The sequence below is a fragment of the Emydura macquarii genome, unplaced genomic scaffold (genome assembly GCF_026122565.2).
Source record: "Emydura macquarii macquarii isolate MOO-44397 ecotype Brisbane River unplaced genomic scaffold, CSIRO-AGI_Emac_v2 contig_1253, whole genome shotgun sequence".
Classification (NCBI taxonomy): Eukaryota; Metazoa; Chordata; order Testudines; family Chelidae; genus Emydura; species Emydura macquarii.
The window spans coordinates 63,235,497-63,262,011 of record NW_027131390.1 but is presented as its reverse complement, the minus strand read 5'-3'; the positions used below and the strand labels follow the sequence as shown (position 1 = coordinate 63,262,011).

Sequence of the window (26,515 nt, the reverse complement as noted above, 5' to 3'; positions counted from 1 at the left end):
GACATCAGACTACTCAAAGGGGTACAGTAGTCTGGGAAGGTTGAGAGCCACTCACCTAGCTGACAGGGCAATCATTCAGATGGAAAATTCCTTACCAGCTCCAGTTCTTGTTGTCCACGTTACAAAAACTCACCACTTTATTTGGCATCCTTATTGGGTCTCAGCAGAGAAGTCAAGTGCTGGGTGAGCATAGTAATAGCTAACTTGTCCCTTGAAATGGTTTCTGTGGTCAGAGTTGAGGTATGTTGGCTTCTGGAACCAGTCTGGAGTGGCCTATTCTGCTCTTACTGTGTCTGTTCTATGGATAAAGAACTGTGGTGTCTACTGTTCTCAGTCCAGCAGTTTTTGTGAGTATGATGTTCTCTGATGTTAGTATCTGTTAGTAAATATTGATACAACACTGAAAAAGAGGAATCAAGGGCAGTAAATAGCCAAATTTTGGGTTATTACGAGATTTAGAATTTCAAAGTAATTAGTATTTAGTAACATAAGTGTGTAATTAAATCACATTGATAACTTTCATTGTTTGCTTATGAGTGATCTCAGACCAGTCACATTCTTTTTGTTTGCAGGAATTCTTTTGCTGTTACCCCAAATAATATATTTTGGTCAGTATTATGTTAGGTGGGTAACACATTGATCCTGTACTCTAAGCCTTACATTCCAAATCAAATATGGCTATCAGCTGATTTTAGTTTATGAATACCCATATGGTGGTAATAATCAGTCCTCCTGTTTACACAGTGCTATATAAATACTTTATCACAGCCATATCAGTTTTTTAATGAACTGTTTTGCTTTCATTCTTTTATATTTGGCAAAGTACAAACTCTGAGTAAGTCCAGGGTTTCTTCATTTTTAGAGGTCCCACTAGGCAGAACTACAGAAGCTGCATATTAAGAGATGTCATTCTGCATCAGATGATGTAGCTCTTATGGATATGTTCAGGGTACTGGAATTCACTCATGTTAAATGAGGCTTTTGTCCTTTGAGATGAAACCTTTAAAGTGTGGTTATACTCTGAAAAGTAACTATGTAAAAATGTCACTTTCTTATCAACTGTTGTTCCCCATGTGTATTAAAGGTCATATCTAGTTACTTTAGAGACAAAAATAAGTGTTTAGTACTTTTTGCTCCAGTTAAGACTTTGGGGTGAGGTCAGCTAAGAGAGAATGAGCTGGAGTGAACGGCTGCTTGTGCTTCAACAGAATTATTTACAAAGTTCCACTCAGTTACACTTGGGTGAACTCCAGTGAAGACTAATGGGGATGTACATTTTATTGCAGAGGGCAGAATTTGGCTTATAGGACTTCTTGCTGATGGTAATGCATTAGGAAGAGAGGATAAACTGTTTTTATCGTCTGATCCCAAGGTTGAGTTTGTGGGGCTGGCAATTGGAAGCGTGCTCCCCTCTCCCCCTTCTTCTAAATAGGACATAGTGTACATAAAATCATTGAGGCAGTACACATGGAACCCCACATTTTTAGGGCTTGCCTACATGAATGCTTAGCTCATAGCAAGCTGGGGTATAAATCTACCCTGAGCTAGCTGCCGTACACTCTCTGTGCAGCCAAAAGTTCCCTACTGTGATTTGATCAACACTGCTTTGAAATGGGAGTAGATTAAAGTGCACTAGGGAACTTTCAGTTCATGGTAGCAGAATGCATATGTACACTTAGTGCATGGTGGGCTAGTGTGGTGTAGATTTATATCCTAGCTTGCTGTGAACTAAGTGCTCATGCAAATAATCCCTTGCAAAGTCACTTTCCAGCATAGAGCCATCAGAGAGGCATCCCTTCCCTTTTGCAAGATACTTGGAGATACTTAAAGCCTGTCTACACTATGCATGCAGCAATGATGGGGTTTCTCTTTGTAATATAAACAGCCCCTAACTGTGTTTAACCGTGTATCTGAACCATGGTAGTGTCTTGGATGTGCCCCCTTTTAAAAAAGTCGTATGATAGTTTGACCTTTTTATACAAAAAAACCAAGATATTTTATATTGCTCTCCCCCTAGTGGGAGGATTTTGCTTAGCTCTACTTTGCCATAAAATGATGATTAATTGCTTTAAAATATGTTGGTTTTTTTTTTTTACTGGAATAAGTATGTTGAATTGCACAAATTAAATGAATATTAGTTTTGTTTAGGCAACTTGCATTTAACATGTCTTGTTCAGTAGAAAATTGGGGAGCATTGCCAGGCTTAATCATTTTTGAAGATGTGCTATGTTAAATACAGGACTTTAGCAAAAACCCTGAATAAAACCCCACATACGTATATTTTGAAGTTGCAAGTTTTGATACTTCCAGAAAAGGCTTCAAACTAAATGCAAGATCGTTATAATTCAACAGGTGTTAACATCAGATCCATCCGTTGATATGTAGCTGAAACAATGAAGTAGTTAAACTCTCCTAGAAATGTAGCAAGGAAAGCCATTTGTTTTTCATATTTCCTCATTACTGTCCAATTCAGCTGTCACCCTACAAATGTATCTTGATATGCCAGTGAATGGTGGAATGTGTCTGTCAGGGAAGTGAATGTGAAGTTTTAAAAGCCAACTGGTAGAATAACACAGCTTTGGAAGGTTAAATAAAAACACACAACTTCAGCCACTATTGTTCCTGATATTCTACTGCATCTTTTGATTTGACTACAGTCACTCATGTGTGATGCTCACTGGAGTAAGCAATGGCGGTTTGTTGGCACAAAAGTTGTATAAGCTTTATTAAAATATACATATTTTATATAAAACAAGTCAAAATATACTTTTACAATACCACAGAGAAGAGGCTGTAGGTTCTTAGGCAATAACACAGATAGCACTAGTGCAGGTCTATGTTAGGAAGTAAACTGTTAGATTACATATAACTTTCAGCTAAGGACTGTAACAACTTGGCTTCCCCAACTGTTTCCCCTCAAAAATAAATTATGGCCCAATTGAGTTTTAATACTTCGTAAAACCCACAAACAACTTTTATTCCTGCAGTTCTATGGTGTGACGGCCCAATCTCGTGATCCAAACTTTCCCTGAGGAGCTTAGACAGATTTGAGATAAAAAGAATCAAGCCACTAGATTTTTTTATAGATCCATGCAGGCTGATTGATATCTTCTTGACAGCAGGTACCTCCTTGAACAATTAATAGATGATTACTTGTGGCTCTGAAGTATCATCTCCCATGTCATGAGCACACAGTATACATTAGCAACTAGTTGCATTAGCACAAGGTAATTGGCCATTTACAACCATTCACAGGTATAAAGTTCCATCTAAATGTTAATATGTTCCTAAATGATGTTAATCACTAGAACAGTGATAGACAGGAAAGCAGTTTATCTACATTGCTAACCTCTTACCAAGGTGTATATATAAACAACATCAAATAACTACCAACAATACATTTGCATATCCAAGCTCTACTGTACTTGTAAGGAATGACCCTCACTACCATTGTATTTTTCTATAATATGTCTCTAAATCTCCGATTTGGGCCATGCAATTTGTAAAGTTGCTTGGCTCTTTCTGGCCCAGTGTCACATAGGGAAAAAAGCATCTGTCTCAAATCCCTGCAGTATCTATCATTGCAGATATTTTTGCTCTAACCGGCTCAGCTGTGTGTGTTCTAATGGTGGAGAAGTGTCTGCATGTTAGGTGTGTGAGAGCTTGTTTCCTTGGTTAGCAACTCACTTGGATAATGCTGTGCCTCTGAAACGGCCCTTTGAGTTGGGAGTCATCCTTTACCACTAAATCCAGAGGGTAGGTAGTGTTATAGGTAATGAGTACCACTATTATGTGGGGTCTAGCTTGTCAGCATTGTTTCCAATCATAGGGCTATGGAAAGGGGAAAACCAAACAAACTGCTTTTCTGAAAAGCTTATTTCATAAAGATTTTACATTTTTCACCTGATATAGGGATTCATTCCATTTGAGAAAAGGAACCTGTTCCATATGTAAAACAAAGTATATTTAACTCCGTTGTGACAGTAGCTATGTTAAACAAGTTTGGGATGTATATAATTGGAACCAGCTCAAATTCATAGGTGCTGGAAATAGAGGTGCCGGGGGGTGCTTCTGCACCCCCAGGCTTGAAGTGGTTTCTATTATATACAAGGTTTACAGTTTGGTTCAATGGCTGTCATCACCCCCACTATACAAATGGTTCCAGCACCTCTGCCCATGTTTATTCAGTTTAATATATAAAAATGGATGCTTTCATTCATTTGGATCTTGTGCGTATTGACAGCATAGGCAACGAACCTATCCTCTTGTTTATCCACAGAACTGGTACAACAAGAGCAAACACAGTTGGAACTTCCCCACTGCTCTGCCCTGCCAATGTGCTTCAACAATATTTTGGCAGGACCACATCTCAGTCCGCTTGCCAGTCAGCTCTTTGGCCAGTCTGTTGAAAGTGTCAGCAAGGGAGCTGATTAAAGGTGGTTTTTGTTACTTGGGCACCATCAGTATATTTTACAAAGAACACTAATATCCATCTGGGACCCTCATTCCTGATTTAAAATTAGAATTTGCCGTGGGATACTTACTAACTAAAGCCATATTCTGATTGGCTGTTTGGCTCTTTTTGATGTCATACTTGTGTATCAACTGCCAGTGGCATAGAGTTACGATCGCTTCTTTATGCAAGGGCAAAATCCTTTTCTCTATTATACTAAACGAGGAAGGACAAAGTTGATGAGGAGATGAAGGATAAAAGGAAGCATTATGGCTGTGAGGTGGAGGCAGTTGGTGAAGGGAAAAACTGGGGGGGAGAAAAATTTAGTGATGGTTTCAAACTGCCTTTTCCCCAACTCCACAATGCTGAGCTATCCTTTCAGCAGGCATTTGTGCACTTTCAGCATTGGATGGAGGCTGGTAAAAACTTGACATAAAAGATGACTTCTCACCTTTCTTTTAAAAATAAAAGTTTGTACTCCCTAGTGTAATTACAGGTAAATCTGAAGAGATGTATTAGATGGAACTGAAAGATGGAGAAGATCAGACACATGGTTTGTAGTTCATGTGGACTGTGTTAAGGAGATTTCTTCCTGATTTTAAGAAGTGTGTGTGTTTTGGAATGTTTTTCATTACCAGGGTCCTTATTCAGTGATAGAAACTGAGGACAAAACGTGTGTCTACATTGCAGTTAGACACCCACAGCTGGCCTGTGCCAGCTGACTTAGGCTTCCAGGGCTCAGGGACTAAGGGGTTGTTTAACTGCGGTGTAAATGGTTGCGCTTGGGCTGCAGCTCAAGCTCTGGGGCCCTCACACCTTGCAGGGTCCAGGCCAAGCCCAAAGGTTTACACCACAATTAAAAAGCCCCTGAGCCTGAGTCATTGGGCACAGGCCAGCCCCAGGTTTTTAACTGCAGCATAGACATATCCAAAGTCTCTTTGGCTTATCTCATGTGGGGAAAAACGCTGTAGTTCACCTGGGACTTAAAGGCTGTGATCTGGGTATAGTGTGCTGGGGGGAGCTGGGTGCCCTACTTTTGGGAAAAAGTGCTAGTTAAACCTCTATCAAGGGAGATTTGAGGCAATATTAAAACGCATCTCTTGACCCAAAACATGCCTGAACTTTTCATATCTTCCCCAGGATAAGGCAAGGTGAACTCCCCTTTTGGGGTGTGGGTCTCAGAATAGAGCAGGCCTGAATTAACTGGTAACAATAAAGTCTGCAATGTAGAAAGGTTGAGTATGTGTGAGAGCTTTCCCAACACTGGGCTTTCAGATAAGCTCCTCTGACCCTGGAAGAAGGCTGTACCTAAAGTGTTTTGCTGTTGAAAGTTAACTCTTTCTCAACCAGTGAACAGAATTTTTCTTCTATGAACAGTGGCTACTTTTAAAATCAAATGGGTGGGTGTATAAAACTTCACTCTTTAGTTCTGTGTCTAATAACATCACACAGTTATCATTCTCCCACATAAATAACATAATGTATGAAGATATACTCAGGTAAAATGCTCCTGCTTATGTGTATATAATCCACACGGCATTGTTGATATAACAAATTTCTGAGTTCTCATCAACAATAAAACTTCTGTAAAATGTGAAGCTGTTGGGAGTAGAAGAAAATGCCTTCCTTCTGCCTTGCACACTTTACAATTTTCTTTACTCTCATGTTTAGACATCAGTTGATTTTATTCTTGTTTCGATTGGCATTTTTTTAAATAGCAGCTGCTCATTTAGACAATGCTAGCCTAGACAATACTACATCTATTTTGAGGTCACCTGCTTTGTTCAGTTAATTTAACAGCAAGCTAATCAACTTCCTTTCTCTAAGGAAGTGAATATGCTGAACACAAAGAACTAAATTGCAAATAATCTAATGGGAATTGAGGAATTTATTTTCAGAGCAATTAAGATTAAGCACTATTTTGGCACGAACAAGCTAATGCCTTTTTTTACTCAGTGATAATATTTTTTAAATCTGGATAGTTGAATATCTTCATTCCTTTCCCAAAAATAAGCAAGTAGTGTTTTGCAAAATAAAAATTCAAAAACAATTTACAAAACACACTTCCATGTTGATCCCAGTCTTCAAAGGATCAAGGCACTGAGATTTTTGAAACCCAGAATAAACTACTGTGGGGGGTTTTGTTCTTTTCCCTGACTCAGTGGGAGAGAAGATCTGATTTGTTTGCCACCAATTGTTATTCATTCAGATGTCTTGGCAGTAAGGAAATAATTAATGTTACTTGGAATTTTACTGAAACTTCATAAATTACAATTTACTAATCTGTATTAACATAAAAGTTTCAGGTAGATTGCCTTGTATATGTGCAGGAATTATTAACTGCATATAGTTTACAATATTGCATTGGCAATATGTTTATTTGTGATAGGGTAGAAGAGATGGTTTCAATGGCTGAGTTTCAAGGAGAATGACTAAGTATAAGAAAATTGGAAGGCTCAAAATACAGGATTTTTTTAAAAGTAGAGAATGAGTTAGAAGTTTACATCCCAGGACAAAGCAATAGGTCTTAACATGGGCTTTGAAAAAAATCAAGGATTCAGTTAGGCTCAGAGACATGGAGGCTCTTCCAGATGGTGAGGGCAGCTTGGAGGGGGGATCTGCCACCTGCTGTGGAGAGACAAGGAGACAGAAAACACTGCTGCTGTTTGATTGGCACAGGAAACATGCTAAATAGCTGAAAGCAGGAGAAGAGATAATGGGTGGGGGGTGTGGAATTATAGAGACAAACCTTGAGGACTAAGGAGGGTGAGGAAAGAGTAGCTAGTGCTAAGGTGAGAGAAAATCATCAAGTAGTTAATGGTTGTTAACCACATGTAGAAAGGTATTTTACTATTGTGAAAGGGATAGAAGCCAGAATGAAAATGATCAAGGAGGATGTTTTGGGAGTGGTATTCATAGCTGAGAAACAATGACATTTTTCAAAGTTTTGCTAAGAAAGGGAAGATGAGAGATGAGACTTCATCTTATGAACATAAAAACAAGAGAATTTAGAGGGAGGGCAGTGGTGGCAATCTTGAATACTCAGGTATGTGGTGAGTGGTGGGTGATTATTGTTGCAAAGGGAGAAAAAGTTTGGAGGCAGAAGAGACAGGATAGATTTATTTAAAGGCCAAATTTGGAAAGGTACTTAGTGTGCAGAGAGGTGCCTATTGGGGTTTTAAATCTGACCCTAAGTGTCCTTTGCTAAAAGGATGCTTGTTGTCTGAGAGACTGAAGGTAGGATAGGCAAGAGAAAGCTGAGGATTAAGGATGGGGATAGGAGATAATAGTTGGCAGAGATGGTTAGTAATACTTTATAGAGAAAAATGAAAATTCCTTGCACTTAAAAGTGGAGCGAAGGCTGTCCGAGCTTTTTTGCTTTCATGGATGTAGTCTGTGTAGTAATTAACTTTCAAATATTTGTTATTTCGTTTTATTTCTCTGATTAGAAAGTCCTTACTGAACGTGTGCTACAGCATTAATGGATGTAAAAAAAGCAAACAAAATATTGGGGTCAAAAACAAACCTTCAAAATCACAGTGATAAATCCGGCTATTCAAAAGTACATGGCCTAAAAATTTGGTGCTATGAAAAGTACTGTGACTGTAGAATAAAGAACATCTTGACTGATATAGGTATGGGTAGCGTTTAGGATTCAAATTGTTCCTATACTTAGATCTCAACTAAAGGAGAACTGCAGTAAATATTGTGTCCTTTATGTGGTTGGAGAATAACATGGTTGCCTTTTATATGAAAACTTAAAAATGAAAGAAGAGTTTATTATAAAGTGTGGTAAATGACATTGCTGACACACTCATAAAATAATTCAAAACATATGGTTCACAACTATCTTTTAGCTAAGAACTACTCTAAAGATTTATTTATGTTCTGTAATTATATGGTGACTCCGAAGAGTGGCATGTGGCTTAGGTTTATAGTCATAAACGCTGACCTCACTGAGGAGTACATGTGAATGTTACCAAAAGAAAACGAGGAGTAGAAGGATTTTTTGTGGTCTACAGGTCGTTAAATTATGATAAAAACTAAATTGAGATCTATTTTTACAGAGCATGAACCATTTTTAATTGTTGTTTATAACAAACAGGGAATGTATCTGGAAAAGGGGCAGACACTTAAAGTTAAAATTCCAAAGCCAGAACAAGATATAGTACTTTACATATTTTCTGCAGTAATGGTGTATTGTTAAATTAGACATGATGGATTAATCTCTTACTTTTTATTTTAAATAAAGATCTGTGTTCCAAACTCTGACACAAATGGCACTATTGCTGTGTATGCAGTGACACGAATGCAGAAAATTTTAAAAAAGGCTTGCTATTAAAACACTATCTTGACTATGCCTGTTAGAACTATATTTTTGGAAGGCATAGCCTGAACTTCAGGGTAAACATTGTAAAACTTGTATGAGGGAAGTTGTATTCAATTGTGTGTGTGAAATTTTTATCAATATAAATGAACTTGATTTGTCTTGTGTACCTGCAATATGTCATTTGAATATTGTATTAGGTTTTCCAGCATTGCATAGTGATGAGGTTTTCCTCAAAGAAAGAAAACAAATAAACACAAAACATCCTTGGCTGAATTATGCAAGGCCAGGTGATTTGGATAAAAATGACTGTTTTCCTTTCTTTTAAATGTCTGTTTGTTGTTTATGACGTTCAGGGACATCTGTCCAGTTATTAGACTTCAAGTTTCCCTATGGAGAAAGATTTTGTTGATTGTGATTGTTCTTCCAAAGTGATTGATTTTTGTTTTGTTTTGGTTAAGACAATCACTAATGCTGGACTATCCACGTAGGGCTAGTGAGTGTGTCATTTCAGTACTAGAAAATTTAGTAGTCTTGTTAGAATTGAATGATTTTAAGGTGACAAATTCCATATATGAACCAGGAATGTATTGGGAGCCCTAAAATTGCTGACCAGCTCTCCACTCTGGCTCCACATTGTTTTCTGGCATAATGGTATCAACGGAGGTCAGACATTTGCAGACATGATATTTCAGTAGTAGAAATACTAATCTGTTTGTGCTGGGATGATATTCTTGGAACTGATGGTTGAGACAGTTTGAAGGACAAATGGTAGTGAATGCCATGGCTGGATGGGCTTGGTGAGCTAACCGTTCTATGACTTCACTTTAAAAATGACTGTGTAGTCTTAGTCTCTAAATGAAAGCTGGCTTGCTGGAAAAAAACCATGGAAACCACAACTTGTGGTGTTAATATCCATCTCTCTTCTCCATGCCCCTTCCCCTCACCCCGACCCCTGAAGGCACTTGGCCCATTTTGCTTCTTTCCTCATAGATTGCTTTGAAAGGATGTTGATTAAAATTCACCATTATAAACATATTTGCCCAGATAAGCCTAAGCAGCTCACACTCTTAACTTTGTCAGTGTATCTGCAGCATCTTTAAGGAATATTATTCTCTTCCTGAATATGTTTTACCAGAGAATCTTGTGAAGTGCTGTTGTTACTGTAGTTTGGATTGTTGCCAGGAATTGCATCATGGTCTCTCAGTGGAGTTTTTCCTTTGCTACTGCTATAACATGTTGGCCATATCACAAACAATTCTATTTCTACATTTAAATATTAAAGCTCTCTGCTTTCTTGTAAACAAATGTTCACCTCTAGTTGAATCATTGAATTCAGTCTCTAAAGATGTATGGATCTCTGGATCAGTATTAAAAGTTTTAGGAATCTCCTAATTTTGATTCAATATCAGATATATCAAGAGGAGTTAGACATCTTTGGTTGTTGTGGCTGAAGGGCCTAGGGCGTCAATGTGCTCTTAAATAAGAGCCATGAGTTAGTGTATAGGATTTTGCATCTTGTTGGACGTGGATGTTTCCAAACCATCTTGATGTGATCTTCTCTAATGTTATATACTAAGCAAGGTCAGGCCTAGCTAGTACTTGAACGTGATCTTCAAGGAACAGCAGGTGCTGCAGGAAATAATGTTGGCAGGGCAGTACAGTACATAGCACTCTTAGTAGCGCTGAATGATGTGCTGTGTACGGTTTCACTCTCAGCCAAAGATCCAAAGTGTCTGACAAACTCTTGTTTTGTCTACTGGCCAGTATACTGGGCCTGATGCTTCTGCAAAAGGGTGGCACCTTTCCAGCTTGGAGGCTGGGGTTCGGGCTGGGAGAAAAAGCATCTGTTTCTGCGCAGACCCAACCCTACTAGGACTGATATCTGCTGGGGAGTTGGCTCTTTCAATGGGAGCTCCTTTGTCATCTAGCACCCAGGAATGTCTACTGGAGTGAGAGCACTCACTCCACCTTGTCTGAACAGCTTCAAACCCCTGTGGACTGACACCTGGGAGACATAGAGTGGGAGTATGGAATGCCTTATAAGGGAGCATATGGGAAGATTCCAAGGGAGAGTGAAGTATTGTTCCCAATGTGAGCACCTTCCCAGCTCTCATGCATTAGACGTGCTCTAGAACTGAGCCCTGGTGGCCCTTGTGACAGGAAGTTTGCCTACCTCTAGTTATAAGTCAAGTGCAAAATTTCAGATTTGCCATAAGGGATATAAAGAATTAAGTTTTAAAAAGATAAACCTGATTTGAGAATATTATGCATTTTATATCCGCTAAATAGGCTATATACCTATTTTCAGAAATGGTTTTAGTTGCCATATGTAATACCCAATATTTGTTTTAATCTTTCCCAGTGCACACTGTATACTTAAATTGTTCAGGTGAAAATCCTGACCTCTTGTCTGCACGTTTCCTATTTCATGTCAAATATGAAATTTTTCATTGGCATAAATGCCCCTTTATGAAGTTCTCCAGTGCATAAATGCTCTTAACATTATTTGCAGTTTGATCTTAACCTGTGTTGCAGATACTTCTAGTTTAGCTTTTTGAAAAGGGATTCCAGCTTTCAGTTTCCATGGTGCTTTATTCTAACTGTAAGCTAGAAAATGCACTTGGGTATGAAATCAGCACTGTTTCTGATCTGAGTGACTAAAAATGACAACCAATTAAGAAAACCAAGCCCAATTTATACTTCTGCATTTCTCCAAAATTAACGCTGACACTCAACAATGTTTATTTGGGTTCAACTGCCAGCTCAGTAGTATTAGGTTCCTGAATGTTGCGAGCTGCTGCTAGTGCAGAGAAGAGGATGTCATTTCTTAATCTGTTTTTAGCTCCAAATTATGCGATGCTACCCTAAATATGGTTTCCAAATGTCTGTTGTTCAGTTTATCAGAAAGCACTTCAATATGTAGAGGAACAATGTCCAGTCATGGACTGATAGTACTGTGTACTTCAACCATTCAAATTATATTAATATAGTTTTTATAAAGTTTTTGGGATTTCCCCCTCCTTTTTTAGAAGGGAAATTATTTTGGAAGTGTAATTTTGGGATAATATCCAATGGTTTGGAGGAAATGCGTGTGAAGGGAAGTATATGCGAGGGGGAAGTATAGGATCATAATGGTGGTTTGACTGATTTCCTGCCTGAAGCATCTTCCTCTCAATAGATGAGCAGAGCATCCAACCCCCTCTTGTATTCTAGTATGAAGAAAATAAATTCTAATCACAATTATAGTTGAAATAACAAGTTGATAAAATATCACATTGCAGTGCTTTGATTGTGGATTGCAAATTTACGTTGTTACTTAACTGAAAAAGCTGGCATTTCTTACACTGGCAGCTAAATGAATACTTACATGGATGGATGTTAGTCTGCAAACTCTGTAGGCTTTATTGAGTCTGTAAAAGAATGTGGTGGAGGGAAGTAACTTCTATTTCTTTCCAGGCCCATTCTATAAATATATTTATGAAATAAACCTGTAATCAGAAACATCCATGCTAGACTTTATTGGCTTATAGGATTCCAAAAGAAGCTTTAGTTCTCCACTTACCTCTTTGTATAGCACTTAGAAAGCTAAATAGCACTGTTTAATTATATCTGAACCTGAAGGACATATTATATCCAGTCTTGATGTTGTTTTATTTCTCTTCTAAATTCATCATATTTTACTTTACAGCTTTGCTCTGTCAGATGAAGCATACAGATCCCTCAGGGACCAGGATAAAGATCAATGTATTCTTATTACTGGGGAAAGTGGTGCTGGAAAAACAGGTAATATATAGCTTTGTTTTCTCCATGTTCCCCTCCAAAAATATGAGGGTGTGGGAACAGTCTCTGCATTTGCTCCATGCTGTAACCTAATTCCATCATATGTGCTACTGCAAGTGTGACATTGCATTGAGTGTTGTTGCATACTCACATCGTTATGCAGTTCCCTTATTTTGTTGCGATGTCACGATATCAATGTGCAAAGTCCATCTTTTTGGGGATGCTATGTTGTCAGAATAAAATCAGGATTAACTTGCCTTCCAGAATACACTCTATGCCTGCGAAAACTGGAACTCCCCTGCCATTTTGGAATTGGTTGAAAACCTGGAAAGCATTCACTAAAGCCTTTAAATATAGGATTTTTAATTTCTTAATGCTATTTATATATACAAAACACAATGGTGATGGCCTTGGAAATTAAATCTATCACACATTCTGTGCTCACCTACACTTAGTACATTGGCAAGTTTACAAGATAACTCCATTTCTCTCAAGCAAAGCTGGAATAATTTTTGAGAAAATGCTCAGTTCATTGAAAAATATGGAATTGTGGGGGAGGGAGCGTAAATGTCACTTTCATAATTGTTCACCTTCAAAGGTCCTTTTTAAAAAAAATCAGTTCTATTATAGTCTGAAATAGCAATTTAAAAACAGAGCTGCTGGAAAAGAAACAGCAGGTACAGAGCACTTACATTTGTTTCCACATCATCTGAGATATTGTTGCTGAAGCCAGGAGCACTTACAGCTTTCATTCATCCAGTAAACAAGAATAAAATTGGTGTAACAAATGAAACTACCTCATATGAGGCGCTGCTGGCCCTACACCCCCTCAGTTCCTTCTTTCCGCCTGTGATGGTTACTGGAACTGCCTGCGCTTGCATTGCAAGTGCTTAATTCCCCTTGTTCTAAACTTTAAACAAGGATTTTTGTGTTAACTAGTTAGTTAGATTAATAACTGTTGTGGTGGTAGTTAGTCTAGCTGAGACTTACAAGGATCAGGTATGCTCCGGTGTCATGGCTTCAAGCCGTGCGCTTCTGTCGGGAAGGCTTTCCCACTAAGTGACCCCCACTGCCTGAAGCGTGGGGGGGGGGGGAAGCCCTTTGTGAGAAGAGAACGGATCGATAAGGCTTTCAGACCTCCAGAAAATCCACCTAAAAGCCTGGCTCATGGAGCCTCCAAGCCAACCTGCTCCGCTGCGGAACCCAGCATGCCATCGGTGCAGAGGGCACTGTCAGCACCGACCTGACTCGACACATGAGGTCGGAATCAGCACTCGGAATGTGGATACTCCCCTGCACTGTCGGAGTAGGCAGGCTGGAGCACTGATCCGCACCGAGGTTGGATCACGGACACCCGCTGCCTGAGTCAGCATCTCCAGCCAGGAAGTCTCCCCTGACTTGGGAGTGAGGGAGCCCCTCAGCACCTATTGGCACCGTCATCTTCAGGGGCCGAAGGGCGACAAGAGCCTTGTTGACTTTGCATATGCCACCGCTGCCCATACCTTCACGAGAGAGAAGGGGCTGGCGTTACGGGGAAGCCTGCGTTGGAACTCCCTGGATGGCTCAGGAGATCCCCAGTATGGGGAGGCAGTTCTCCTGCAGACCGGTTTCCCAGGGTAGGGTGGGGACGCTCCCCTAGAAGTCATCTCAGGTCGCGGTCGCCCGACCGACCTGCATCGAGGTGGAGAGCGAAGTCACCCGCCCGGCACCAGATGAGGTCCGTTCCGCTGCTCCGGCAATGAAGAGTTCACCTGCAAGGACGCAGTGATGATCACGGTCACCGGAGACAGTCTCGGTACCAAGGAATTCGCCGGTCGATGCCGAACTCGGTCGCTGGAGAGTGGCTCAGCACGGAGGAGTTCACCCCCTGCACCGAGGCAGCGCTGAACCTGGATGCTGGAGACGGACTCGGCACCGAGGAGTGTTCTCTCTCTCTCTCTCTCTCTCTCTCTCTCTCACACTCACACACACACACACACACACACACCCCACCCCCAAGGCAAGCCCGGATGCCGGAGACAGCCTTGGCACCAAGGTTTTGCCCCCTGCACCAAGGCTGCGCCAAACTCGGTGGCCGGAGACGGACTCGGCAGCAGTGGTCTTTTGACGGTGCCTCAGTGTCCCTTTGGGGATGCAGTACCTGGGGGAACAACCACCATCGGAAGGTTCCAGAGCTCCAGACGGATGGCCCCAGAGGCAATGGTCACGCCCAATGGCCGTATGAAGGTCTAGGAGGTTTCATGGGGGGGAAAGGACCATGGTCAGTCAATGCCTCAGGTACAGGGAAAGGGCCATCATTTGCCCTCTGACGACGACTCAGCCCCACGGGCAGGGATTCCTGTGGGGACCGCCTGTCAGCCGGAAGAGGTGCTGTGACCTGCAGAGTCTCCCCCCTCATCTCCAGATGAAGCACGCTTCCAAGCCTTGGTTGATTCTAGGGCACACTGGGAACTGCCCAAGAGGTGGCCTCCGCCTTGGGGCTGGAGGTGAAGGAGCAAAAAGGGCGTCAGACAACCTTTCATGTGCTACGGAGTGGTAGCCCTCCTGGTCTACAGAGGGGTGCTCAACTCCAGAGAAAAAAGGCGATTTCAAGCCAGACTTGTTTGGAAAAAAATTTTATTCAGTAGCACTACCAGCAAGGGGAAGGTGAGCCCTCGGGGGCTCAGTGAGCCGCCTTGCTGAGGCTCTGCCCGGCAGCAGGCGCTGAAACCTTTATACCGTTACAGAAGATAGTACCCCGGGAGCTAGAGCAGTGCTCCAGGCATCCTCAGTTGCCATTGATTTGGTGGGCAGAGCTATACCCCCCTACCATCTGCATGCCCAGAGGTTAATGGCTGCAATCCGGGGACTGCCCCAAAAAGGTCCAGCGGTCCATCCGGGCCCCTCCCTTGTACGAGTCAGCCTTCGCTTTCGTTCGGATAGAGGTGAAGCTGCACGGTCTCAAGGACTCCTAGACCACGCTCTGTTCCCTGGGCCACTACACGCTACAGACCGTTAAGTGTCAGGCAGGCCCCCAGGGACAGCAGCAGCAGAGGTGTCAAAGACCTGCGGGCAATGGAACAGAATCAGGGGGTCTAAAAGACACCATCTGACCTGAGTGGCTCCTTAGGCCCCTAGTAAGGGTCCTTTCAGTCATCGGGCAATCGGAAAAGGCCCTTTCTGATGGTGCACGCAAGGGCAGCGCCCTATCCTATATCCTCCTTCAGGTTCATGTGAGCCAGAATGCCTTCGGACCACTGGGCCCTTGAGATAGTTCAGTGAGCTACGGCCATGGTTGTCTCCTTCCCCCACCCCTTCAACACCTCCCCCTCCCTCCCTCTCAGTGGCAGTTCCACATCCAAGAGGTTGAGGCCTCCTCAGCTCGCAGCAGCGGGAAAGGTCCCACAGGGCATGGCAGAAGAGGTCCTACTTGAGGTACTTACTAGTCCCCTAAAAAAAGGGGGGGGGGGATTTAAGGATGATGGCAGACCTACGTCATCTCGCAAATACCGAACAAGGGACTCAAGTCTCGCATGGTCTCCCCAGCTCCAGTATTGGAAACAGGAGCCTGGTATGCCGCCCTGGATGTCAGGGACGTGCATCTTCAAAGCTTCCTTCACTTTGTAGGGGTTGGCTCCCTCTAACGCGATATGGCTTTATTCCATGGCCTGTCACTTGGCCCTGAGAGTGTTTACTGAAGGCCTGACAGCGGTAGCCCACGCAGGTCCAGGTCCCAAGTCCAGAGCAGTGTGAGCTGGTCAGGCACCACTTGCGGCTGGTGGGTCCTGCTGGTAAACACACAAAAGTTCACGTTAGCTCACGTGCAGCCTGTGGAATGCATCGCCGTGACCAGTTGCTCCGGAACCAGACCTTCTTGCCCCAGACACTGTGAGACAGTGTCCCTCAGGATGGCCCACCTGCACAAATACCCTGTGACAACAGCCAAATGTTGCAGACAGCTGATATGTCACGGGGGCCTGCACCCAAGGGGAATCTGTCCGTATCGGACTGGAGCATGAGGTGTCCACAGTGCTGCTCTCTCCATGGTCAAGGGGCGGGGGCAATCGCCAATGCTGTCTGTCTGTAGCAGTTAGAGAGCTTCATATTCACTTTCCCGCCTTTCCCCTCCTGCATACAGTCCTGCTAAAGATGAGGAGAGGTTAAACAGATGCCATCTCGACTGTCCCGGCCTGGCCACGCCAGCATGGGTTCAGCATACTGCTGGACTTCTCGGTCGCCTGCCTCAGGAGCCTCTGAGTCAGTGCGATCCCAGCTCCCAGGATCGTGGTCACCTGAGGTACCCAGACCTGGACCCTTGACACCTCAGGGAGTGATGGAGTGATGGCCGAGAGGTGACGAGCTAGCCGCTCAGGACAAGTCCAGTGAGTCCTGCTGGGTAGCAGGAGCCCTCCACGCAGGTCGTGTACCGGGTTAAGTGGAAGTGGCTGTTGCCTGCCGGGAGGAGTCCCAGGATATTCTGACCAGCCTCTTGCCAGGCGATCCGGGAAACACTTGCCACAGTTAAAGCTCCAGGGACTGGCTCTGGTCTCCCTGAAGGCTCACCTAGCAGCCATATCAGCCTTCCATCAGTCACTGGGAGGGGGACTGCGGCTCTCCTGTCTGATGTCGATTTGGTCCCGGAAGGGGGTGGAAGGCCCTATCTGTAGGCCCACAACCCAGTGCCTCCCTCGCATCTTGACCCGGTCCTTTCCTGGCCCACAGAGCTGCCCCCTCCCCCCACCTGGAACCCACGGCGTCATGCCCTCTACTCCAGCCTTCCGGGAAGGTGGCCTTCCCGGGGTGGTTTCCCTCGACAAGGAAGGTCTCCAGGATCAGGGCTCTGACCTTGGAGTTCCCCTTTCATACTGTAGTTTATAAGATAAGATTCAGTTGAGACTGCACTAGACTTTCTGGCCCAAGGTGGTTGCCCAGTTTCATTGTGACCAATCATATATACTCCCTAGGTTTCCCCGAATCACACTGTTCGGAGGAGAGGAGACGGTGGTACTCGCTAAAAATGTGAGAGGGACCCTGGGTTCTGCATTAGATGTACGAGGCCGTTCCGGTGAGCGATGCAGCTCTTTGGCGCAGCAGCTGACCGGATGAAAGGTTCACCGGTCTCCACCTGGCGCATTTTCCTTGTGAATAACTTCCTGCATCGCGTTTGGCTACGAGCAGGTGAAGGTGCCGCTTCCGGATGCCACCACAGCTCACTCAACGGAGCTCAAGCTCCATCTTCAGCCTTCCTAGCGGAAGTGCCAGGACAGGGTATCTGCAGAGCAGCTACCAGGCCGGCAGTACATACCTTCATGTCCCACCACGCCTCTGTCCAACGGGCACGGGAAGACATGGACTTCAGCAAAGCTGGGCTGCAGGCAGCTCACTGCTAACTCCGGCCCACCTCCAAGGTACTGCTTGTTAGTCACCTATAGTGGAATGGACATGAGCAGTCACTCGAAGAAGAAGAAAAGGTTACTTACCAGTAGCTGACATTCTTCAAGTGGTGGTCATGGCCATTGCACAATCCACCCCCTGTCCCCGCCACCGGAGTTGGCAGAAAGAAGGGACTGAGAGGGGCGTAGGGCCGGCAGTGCCTCATATTCCGCTGCATGTGCGTGGGACTCCAGGGGGTGCCGGAGCCAGCACTACAGGATCTGCTAAGGGGAAAAAAGTTCCGGTAGCTGTGCATGGAGGCATGCACTCCCCTAGAGTGGAATGGACATGAGCAACACATCTCGAAGAACATCAGTTACTGTTTTTTCAGGATTAAAATACAAGGCTATCCAAGGTTCAGAATTAAATATTGATTCAGTGTGCTGTGCTTTATTGGCTCAGTTTTGCACATTAACCCAGAGTTCCAAATAAAAGAAATACCAGGTGGTAATTTACAGAATTTGCATGATTTTCTCACTCTGATAGCTTTTTTCTTCTGCCCTGGATTTATCCTGATGTCATCAGAAAGTGTACACTTACCCTAAATTATGATACATTCACTTATTTGCTGCTTCAATGCTTGTTTCATTCAATGCTTGAGTAGCTCTTCCCAAAGAATTTGAACTGTTTGGGGAGATTTGTCCGATCAGATAGCTAAGAAACATTTAAGCCTGCTTTACCAGGAGAATAGTCTCTTATTTCACTGCTTCACATCAGCCTGCTTGCCTCAACCCCATTAGGAGCCTTTGATCCATGGTAAAGATCTTCCATTTTCTCACAACTACTGTCCAGTTTAAAACTAGCTTTGATCCTTTAGGGGATGCTGCCAACTAAAAATCATGCTTCTCTGAAATTTCTTACCTGCTGTTTTGTTTGGATCCTTGGACGACTATAACTGAAAGAGAAGAGTGTTTTTTTTGTTGTTTATTTTGTGCTTTCAGCAACACTGTGTGTGTAGCTGATTTCATAGTTTTCCCCTGTTGTTTTTGCACGTCTCTAACCCAACAGGGCAAGGAGAAACACTGGTTGGCTGAGGAGATTTGGGAGGCAAGCGTAATACCTGAAACAACCCTTAACTTGTTTTTGTGATGTTTTTTTTAAACTGGCCAGATAAAACGGGACACAATAATTTCTAATGCCTTGCTACTGCCTTTGTACCATGAAAATGGGTGTTTTATAAACAGAGAGAGACACACAGAACTTTAGTCTCCACAGAAAGGCCTGACATTTTTCCTTTTCTTGTGTACATTCCCCTTCTACTGTTCCACTGAAAATTGCTCCTTCGGCACTGAGGGATCCTTGTTGTCAGATGGGCGTGAGGCTCCAACTCTAGTGTCCCACCTCAGCCTATTATTGGTCTAGCTGCCAAAACCCTTCTTTACGCAGAAAGATTTCAAGCATTCCACCCACCCCGCTCACTGGGGAAGGAAATTGGAGCCCAAGGTTGATGAGACTCTTAAGAACTTCAGTGTAGAAATATAACATTGTTCCATTTAACGTCCAAACATGAGGTCAGACTGCAAATCTAGATTTAAATCCACGATTATCCCTTAGCGTATCAGCCATTGCTGCTCACGCATTTTCTGACAGTCAGATCTATATTACTGCATTAAGACAACTCTTTAATCACCCTTTCTTTAGGTTGGGGGGGGGGGGGCGGAAATAATTGTAGTTAAATGAACAGGCAGATTGCTTTCACCTCCCATAGGGTTGCACTTATAGAATCATTGAAGATTAGTGTTGGGAGGGACCTCAGGAGGGCATCTAGTCCAACCCTCTGCTCAAAGCAGGACTAACATCAGCTAAAGCATCCCAGCCAGGGCTTTGTCAAGCCACAGCTTAAAAACCTCTAAAGATGGAGATTCCACCACTTCCCTAGGTAACCCATTCCAGAGCTTCACCACCCTCCTAGTGAAAAACGTTTTCCTAATATCCAACTTAGACCTCCCCCACTGCAACTTGAGACCATTGCTCCTTGTTCTGTTATCTACTACCATTAACAACAGCCTAGCTCCATCCTCCCTGGAACCCCTTTCAGGTAGTTAAAGGCTCCTATCAAATCCCCCCCTCATTCTTCTCTTTTGCAGACTAAATAAGCCTAATTCCCTCGGCCTCTCCTCATAAATCTTGTGCTCCAGCCCTCTAATCATTTTTGTTGCCCTCCGCTGGACTGTCTCCAACTTGTCCACATCCTTTTTGTAGTGGGGGGCCCAAAACTGGACTTCCCAATGCATAAGATGTATTGATATGAAGTTGACATGTAACACTGAAAAGATTTGTTCAATTTTTGCTCAAGAAACCATCACTTGATGGTGATATTGTCTTTCATTTTTAGTTATGATTTGGAGAAGGGTGTGGCTAGGCAACTCTCAGTATATAGATGCGATAGGTCTTTCTGTCCCATTTCAAGCTGGGTTCAGTCCTGTTTATGGCACTGAAACTGTTGGCCATGGTTGATTATCTCCTGGTAGTGATCATGCTGATATTATTAGATCTATCAGATGCCTTTCATACCGTTGATAATGAGGTTGTCATCTGGCTTGTGGACTTGAGAGTTTGTAGACAAGATTGTGTTGCAGATGTCTTATCCTTTCTGAGATCTCTGTGAGAAGAATATTTGAGCCAACAGGAGTATTTGCTCTGACAGAGTTCTTATGGGTTTCCGCAAGGTGTGGAAATATTCTTGGATTTATAGACTGCATTTTCTTATACAAAGAGGATGTTTTGCTACTGCTGCTTTTGTCCTAATATTTCTAATCTGTCAAAGGTACCTGGAGACTTGCATAGGCTTTTCTCATATTTGAAATTGAAATAACGTAAAAGTTTGGCTGCATATTCAAAATTATCCAGACTCCTTTGATTAGAAATCTGGCTGGAAGTCTCAGTATGTTTCTGTTACATGTTGGGCTGAGGCAGACTGGAATATGAGACCAAGAGAATAACTTTTCATGTATTTTGGTACTTCTGTTTTTTATTCCAATCTGAAAGAAGGATGTGCAGATGCATGTAAATTTTTAAAAAATGTACCTGAATTTTGTTGACTGTCAGAGATTCAAGTCAGTTCTTATTTTTGCTCTAATCTATTTGCCTATCCATATCAGGTGTAATGGGGAAGATACTCAGGAAAATGAGCTTTTTTTTTTTTTTTTTTTGCTGTGTGTGTATGAAGAGGAAATGGCCTTGCTCTTCCTTAGCATATTAAAAATACTCCAAATAGCCCAAAATCCTGAAGAATTTTGTGAATGATTTTATCTTACACGGCTACTTCTTGAAATATTACATGTTTGCAAGACCTTTTTAAAGCAATCTGGGGCCTATGCAGACTGTGTAACTGTCCATCTGCTAGAACCTTGCTCCCGTACTGCAGAGGGTGGGGTGGTGGCAGTTGCTGTCCTCTCCCTCTACAGTAACTGCGTGTCCCTCTCCCGCCCTCCCCCCAACCTCCCCTTTCTCAGTACTTTTGTCTGTTGTGGTGGTGTTGGCAGGGTCCACCGGAGCAGTGGCTCTTGTAAATGATGCCTTATTGAAAGAGCTATTATTTCAGGTTGTCTGCAGACTTGGGCAGGCATCACTACATTGGTTTGACTTGGGTGCCATTTTCAAGCTTTTCTTTGCAATGGTGAGGGCTGGGAACTTTTGTAAAAATGAAAGTTGAGATTCTGCTGTACTCCAGCAGTTGAGGCCTAGGGCACAGGCCTGCCCATACCTCTTTGTGCCCGTTTGCTGAATTCAACTGAAGGACAAAAAGAGCCAGTTTAATATTAAGCAAATTTTGCTTAAATGGAAGAGAATCAAAATTCAAGGCATAACCATTTGTTTGTTAGTTCTTTGCTGAAATCAGACCCTTAAATATATACCAGATCTCTGAACGCAGAAAGTAAATAGGTTTTTATTATCATTGTATTGCTTTGAGTGGGATTTCAGCTGTTATAATTATGTTGCATTTTTAAAGCTGTATTAATACATATCCTGTCAATTACCCCAAATTGGGCAATCTTGCATCACATTAAACACTACAGACCTTGTTTTAAACCCTACTTGCTCAGCTCCTGTCACAGCTGTGCTCTGTGCTAAACAATATTATCATAAGATCCCAGTATTTGTTTTATGTACTCTTTATTAATATTATCTAGATGGGTCATTGACACTGACTTGATATGTACATAACTGGGATTTTAACAATTTCAGATCTTGTTCAAACTTGTATTTGTTAAAATTAACACACTGAAATTATGTTCATTGACTAAAGTAATGGTTCATATTCTGTAATCTATTTTAATAGACTGCATTAATTACTTATTTAGACTTTTATAGCAACAGTTATGTTACGCGTGATATGTTGTATGTTTATATATATAAATTGCACACAAATATATGTGCAAAAGCCAAATAAAACTACTAAATCTAATTACAGATAGATTGATTTAGTAGTTTTATTTGGCTTTTGCATTTTGCAATGTTAAGGCCCATTGTCAGTAGCTTAACATGAGTAAAATCATAATGTTAGTTTGTTGAGTCACTTTTGCTCAAGCTTAATGGAAAATCACCTATATATGCTTGCTTCACTGGCATGCTGCATCGTTTTGCTTGAGTCCTAAATGTTCCAGGCCATTGAAATCAATAGGTCTCAATGTGCACACATGGGTCTGAGTGCCTGGGGCTCATCATAGGATCAGGGCCTTACTTAATATCAAGAAGATACAAATATGTGGAGGAAAATTGAGGTCTTTAAATCCCCCTAGAATAATGAAAATGTAAAAGAATACAAGTCTCCATAATAAAGAAACTATTTGTCAGTTTTGGGACCATTTCTCACTTTGATTTTTTTATCATCTGATCTTCACCCCACAGAGGCCAGCAAGCTTGTCATGTCTTATGTAGCAGCTGTTTGTGGAAAAGGCGCAGAAGTTAATCAAGTAAAAGAACAACTTTTACAGTCAAATCCAGTGCTTGAAGGTAAGAATCTAGTAATAAATGTAGAGAACACTCTGCTTCCTGTACTGCATCATCCTATCAGGTCAGCTGGTTTTGCAAATGGAATCTACCACTAGTGCAAAGATTTGAACCATTGTTATTTACTTACACAGGATCCCAACGCATAGTTGGTGCTTTATAGGATTACAGTAATAAGGCCTTACAATTATTCAGCTATAGAAGGTTCTTTTAAAATAAAACTATTTTTGTTTAAATTGATCTGCTTATTGGCAAGACTGAAAGAGTGGGTTTTTAGGAGGGAAGCCAGTCAGGAGAATGTCAACTGTGATTACCTCAGTAGGTCTAACTTTGTTCAGAACCTGCAGTCTGCTTATCTGGATTCATTACCTGCTAGTTCTTCCCACAGCCCCCTATTAAGATAGAACAAGACATTCATACAGAAAAGTGTTATAATCCAATATACAACTACTTAACCTTGCTGATCAGGTCACATGCAGAGTTCATGTTATTTCACCTCAATATTCTTAAATTACTATGTAACAATCCCATGTCCATCAGACTTTTGCAAACAGAGGGATTTTATGTATTGGGACATTACTTCAATTTGCGTGTCTTTTTCTATAAAGGAGGGAAGGGGACATAAAACTCACTATGGGAGGGGAATGGAAAATGTGCTGCGAGACAGTGTCATGGATGTGGGCTGGAGTGGTAAAATTTAGTAAATGTAATCATAAAGATATAGTTTCAAGAAGCAGAAATGAGCTATAAAGAAGGTACTATATGTTATGCTCACACAAGTTCATCCCTCACGTTGAATTGTCTTGCTGATTGGAAAAAGTTCCACATAAGGCTGAATGGGGGAAATGCAGTCTGAAGTTATTTTCGATTGCCAGAAAATTACTATTCATTTTGTTTACTGCTATCAAAGAGAAACTTGAGATGTGCACAAAATCAGGCTGGGAACTTTCAAAGGTCTGTTACCAAAAGCTGAATAGTTTCCCAAAGACAGGCAAAATTTGCTGTGTTTTCCTGACGAGAGAGAGCCAGTTGCAATGTCCTATCACAGGCAGGATCTGTCAGTTTACCATGCAATTGCCCTGTTGATGCTGCTGAAACAGTATCTGGTACCACCTGTGTTAGCTATCCATCTCCTTTGGTGGGTCAGGACATGCAGTTTGGGAAACCTTGATTTAAAGTATGATGTTCTATGATCACAGTGTGTATGGTTCACTCCTTACTACTTTTTAGCATTTAAAACTATTTATACTACCTGTTGCTGTGCAGTCCAGTTTTTAGTTGCATACCAACAGGAGAAAAGCGACACCATATTGTCCCTTGTTTAGCAGTAATGATACTATGACAAAGTACAGCTGATGCTTGTTTTTTATGCAAATTGTGCATCTTAGATCAGATTCTGTGCAGTTGTATTTGAACTAAGATGTAATGCAAGAAAATGGCAGAAATATGTTTGCATAAGTTATCTTATGGGAATGGTCTGTTTTTAACTATAGCTGCTACTGTAAATTAACATGAGAAACAGTGAATTTAGGAGAAAACTGTCTCAAACACTTCATAATGGAACATTTGTGTTTTAGTTCTGTGCCTGGTTATAATGAGACTCGTGTTTAGCGCTGTATTTAATGATATGGTTGTTGAAAATGTGACTTATTGCACTGTATAAAGTTTTTTAAACAATTCTATCACTTATCCCTGGCCTTCAATATCAACAAATTGTCTTTTGGTTCCAGTTCTTTGACCCAGAATAGTCTCTCCATGCAAATTTGTTAAAGCTGAGAAATGTATAGTTTTCCACCCACCAAAGTGTCAACTTCACTTGAGCACTGAAAATATAGATATATGTTTTGTGACAAGTAGCTGAAAGCCTTCTGCAATGAGCATGAGCACTGTATTTCATAATAGTGAGGGACATGGTCCCATTTGACAAACACAGCTTTATCGTATAAAATCCAAATCTTTAACTTGCCCTAGTGTTTATTTTAACTTCATGTTGTAGGCTGGTAGTTGCCAGGCATAGTTCAACAACTATGTAGAACTTAGTACTGGGAAAGCTTTTATTTTCTTCGCTCTCTCTTATTATTAGAAAAATTCAAACTCAACTGCTTTTCAAATCCCAAACACATGTTTTTATACAAACAAAGCAGGCCCAGGACAGACTAGGGCCATGCCTACACTGTTCTTGCAACAGTGACACAGCTGTGGTACTGTAGCTATGCTGCTGTATTGCCGTAGCATAGATGCTTCCTACAGCAAAGGGGAAGGGGTTTTTCTGTTGCTGGAGGAACTCAACTTCCTCGAGCAATGGTAGCTAAGTTGACAGAAGCATTTCCCCCTTGACCTAGCTGTGTCTGCAGTGGGACTAGGTCAGTATGCTGTGGCACTTGGGAGGTGTGGATTTTTCAACACCCCTGGCACAGTTGCTATGTTGATCTAACTTTTAAGTGAAGACCAGGCCTAAAGCAGTGTGGAGGTTCTCCTCTGAAGCCTTCGGTAAACAGGGAAGTTGCACCAATTTAACTAATGTGACCTAAACCAATGCAAAGGGCTCTTTGGACACTCTTATTTCCTTTTTAAAGCTGGTTTATTTCAGTTTTGTTTGTCAATTAGGAACTGATTTAAATTAAGCTGAAATAAGTCATCCTTTAGCCAAAATAAGTGTCTACACTGATTTAATTAAATCATCTTAAAATTGCACCTTTTAAACTAAACCAGTGCAGCATTCTTATGTAGCCATGGCTTTAGTCTCCTTCCATCCTCTATGTATGGCAAGTTTTTGGCCTAATGTCTCATTGCTACCAGGTTCTTAGGTTTCAGTTTTGGTAGCTAATAAACTAATGTCTTTCTACTGAAATTTTCCAAAAGAGGAATCAGCTACATTTCCTATTTGCTAAATCTATAGCTTTTCTTGGCAGTAATATCTTCATAAAAGAGCTGAAACATCATGAGGATCTGGGATACATTCAGTCTAGATGCAATTCTGCCTTTACATAATTTCACTTTATAACACTTATTTGCCTGGGTTTTTTTTTTTTTGGTCAACCCAAAATCTTTCTTGTTTAGGATTCATCTGCACATCAGATGTTTTCAGCTTTCATTTGTCACATCATAAGCCCATCTTCAGCAGCTGATAGTGATGTCTCAAACACAAGACAGCACATTGTTCTCCATAAGGCATCAATTTATTTGTTTCCTTTTGCATAACATACAGTTCCACTGCCATGACTTGTTTTTTAGAATTTAAATGTTTTACCATGTTTCATTTATTTTTTTCTTCTTTCCTACCAGCTTTTGGAAATGCCAAAACTGTAAGAAATGACAACTCCTCTAGATTTGTAAGTATATATACAAGGCACAGAATACCACACATATAGTGAAAAGGAAATAATTCCTATCAAAGGTTAGTGTGTGGTAGATTTTTATGTAGTTACAGATGTCTGGGCAGTATTGTGCATTCTGGAACAGATGTTCTAGTAGTCATTATTGCTCATCTGCAGTACATTTTTTTAAAGTCTGTATTCATTAGGAAAACATTTGTGGACAGTGTCAACTTGTTCCATACCAAGTTTTGCCATGTCTTAAAATTGTTA

At 41.8% G+C, this 26,515-nt stretch overlaps 1 protein-coding gene across 4 annotated transcripts in view; it reads left to right on the top strand.

Moving 5' to 3' along the window:
• MYO1B (myosin IB) overlaps window positions 1-26,515 on the top strand; it is a 169,017-nt gene that overhangs the window by 67,914 nt on the left and 74,588 nt on the right. For all 4 annotated transcript variants that reach the window (XM_067549001.1, XM_067548999.1, XM_067549000.1 and 1 more), the window contains exons 4-6: window positions 12,472-12,566; window positions 22,827-22,931; window positions 26,214-26,260. In XM_067549001.1, coding sequence (XP_067405102.1) covers window positions 12,472-12,566; window positions 22,827-22,931; window positions 26,214-26,260 — 247 coding nt within the window. The remainder of the gene's footprint in view (window positions 1-12,471; window positions 12,567-22,826; window positions 22,932-26,213; window positions 26,261-26,515) is intronic.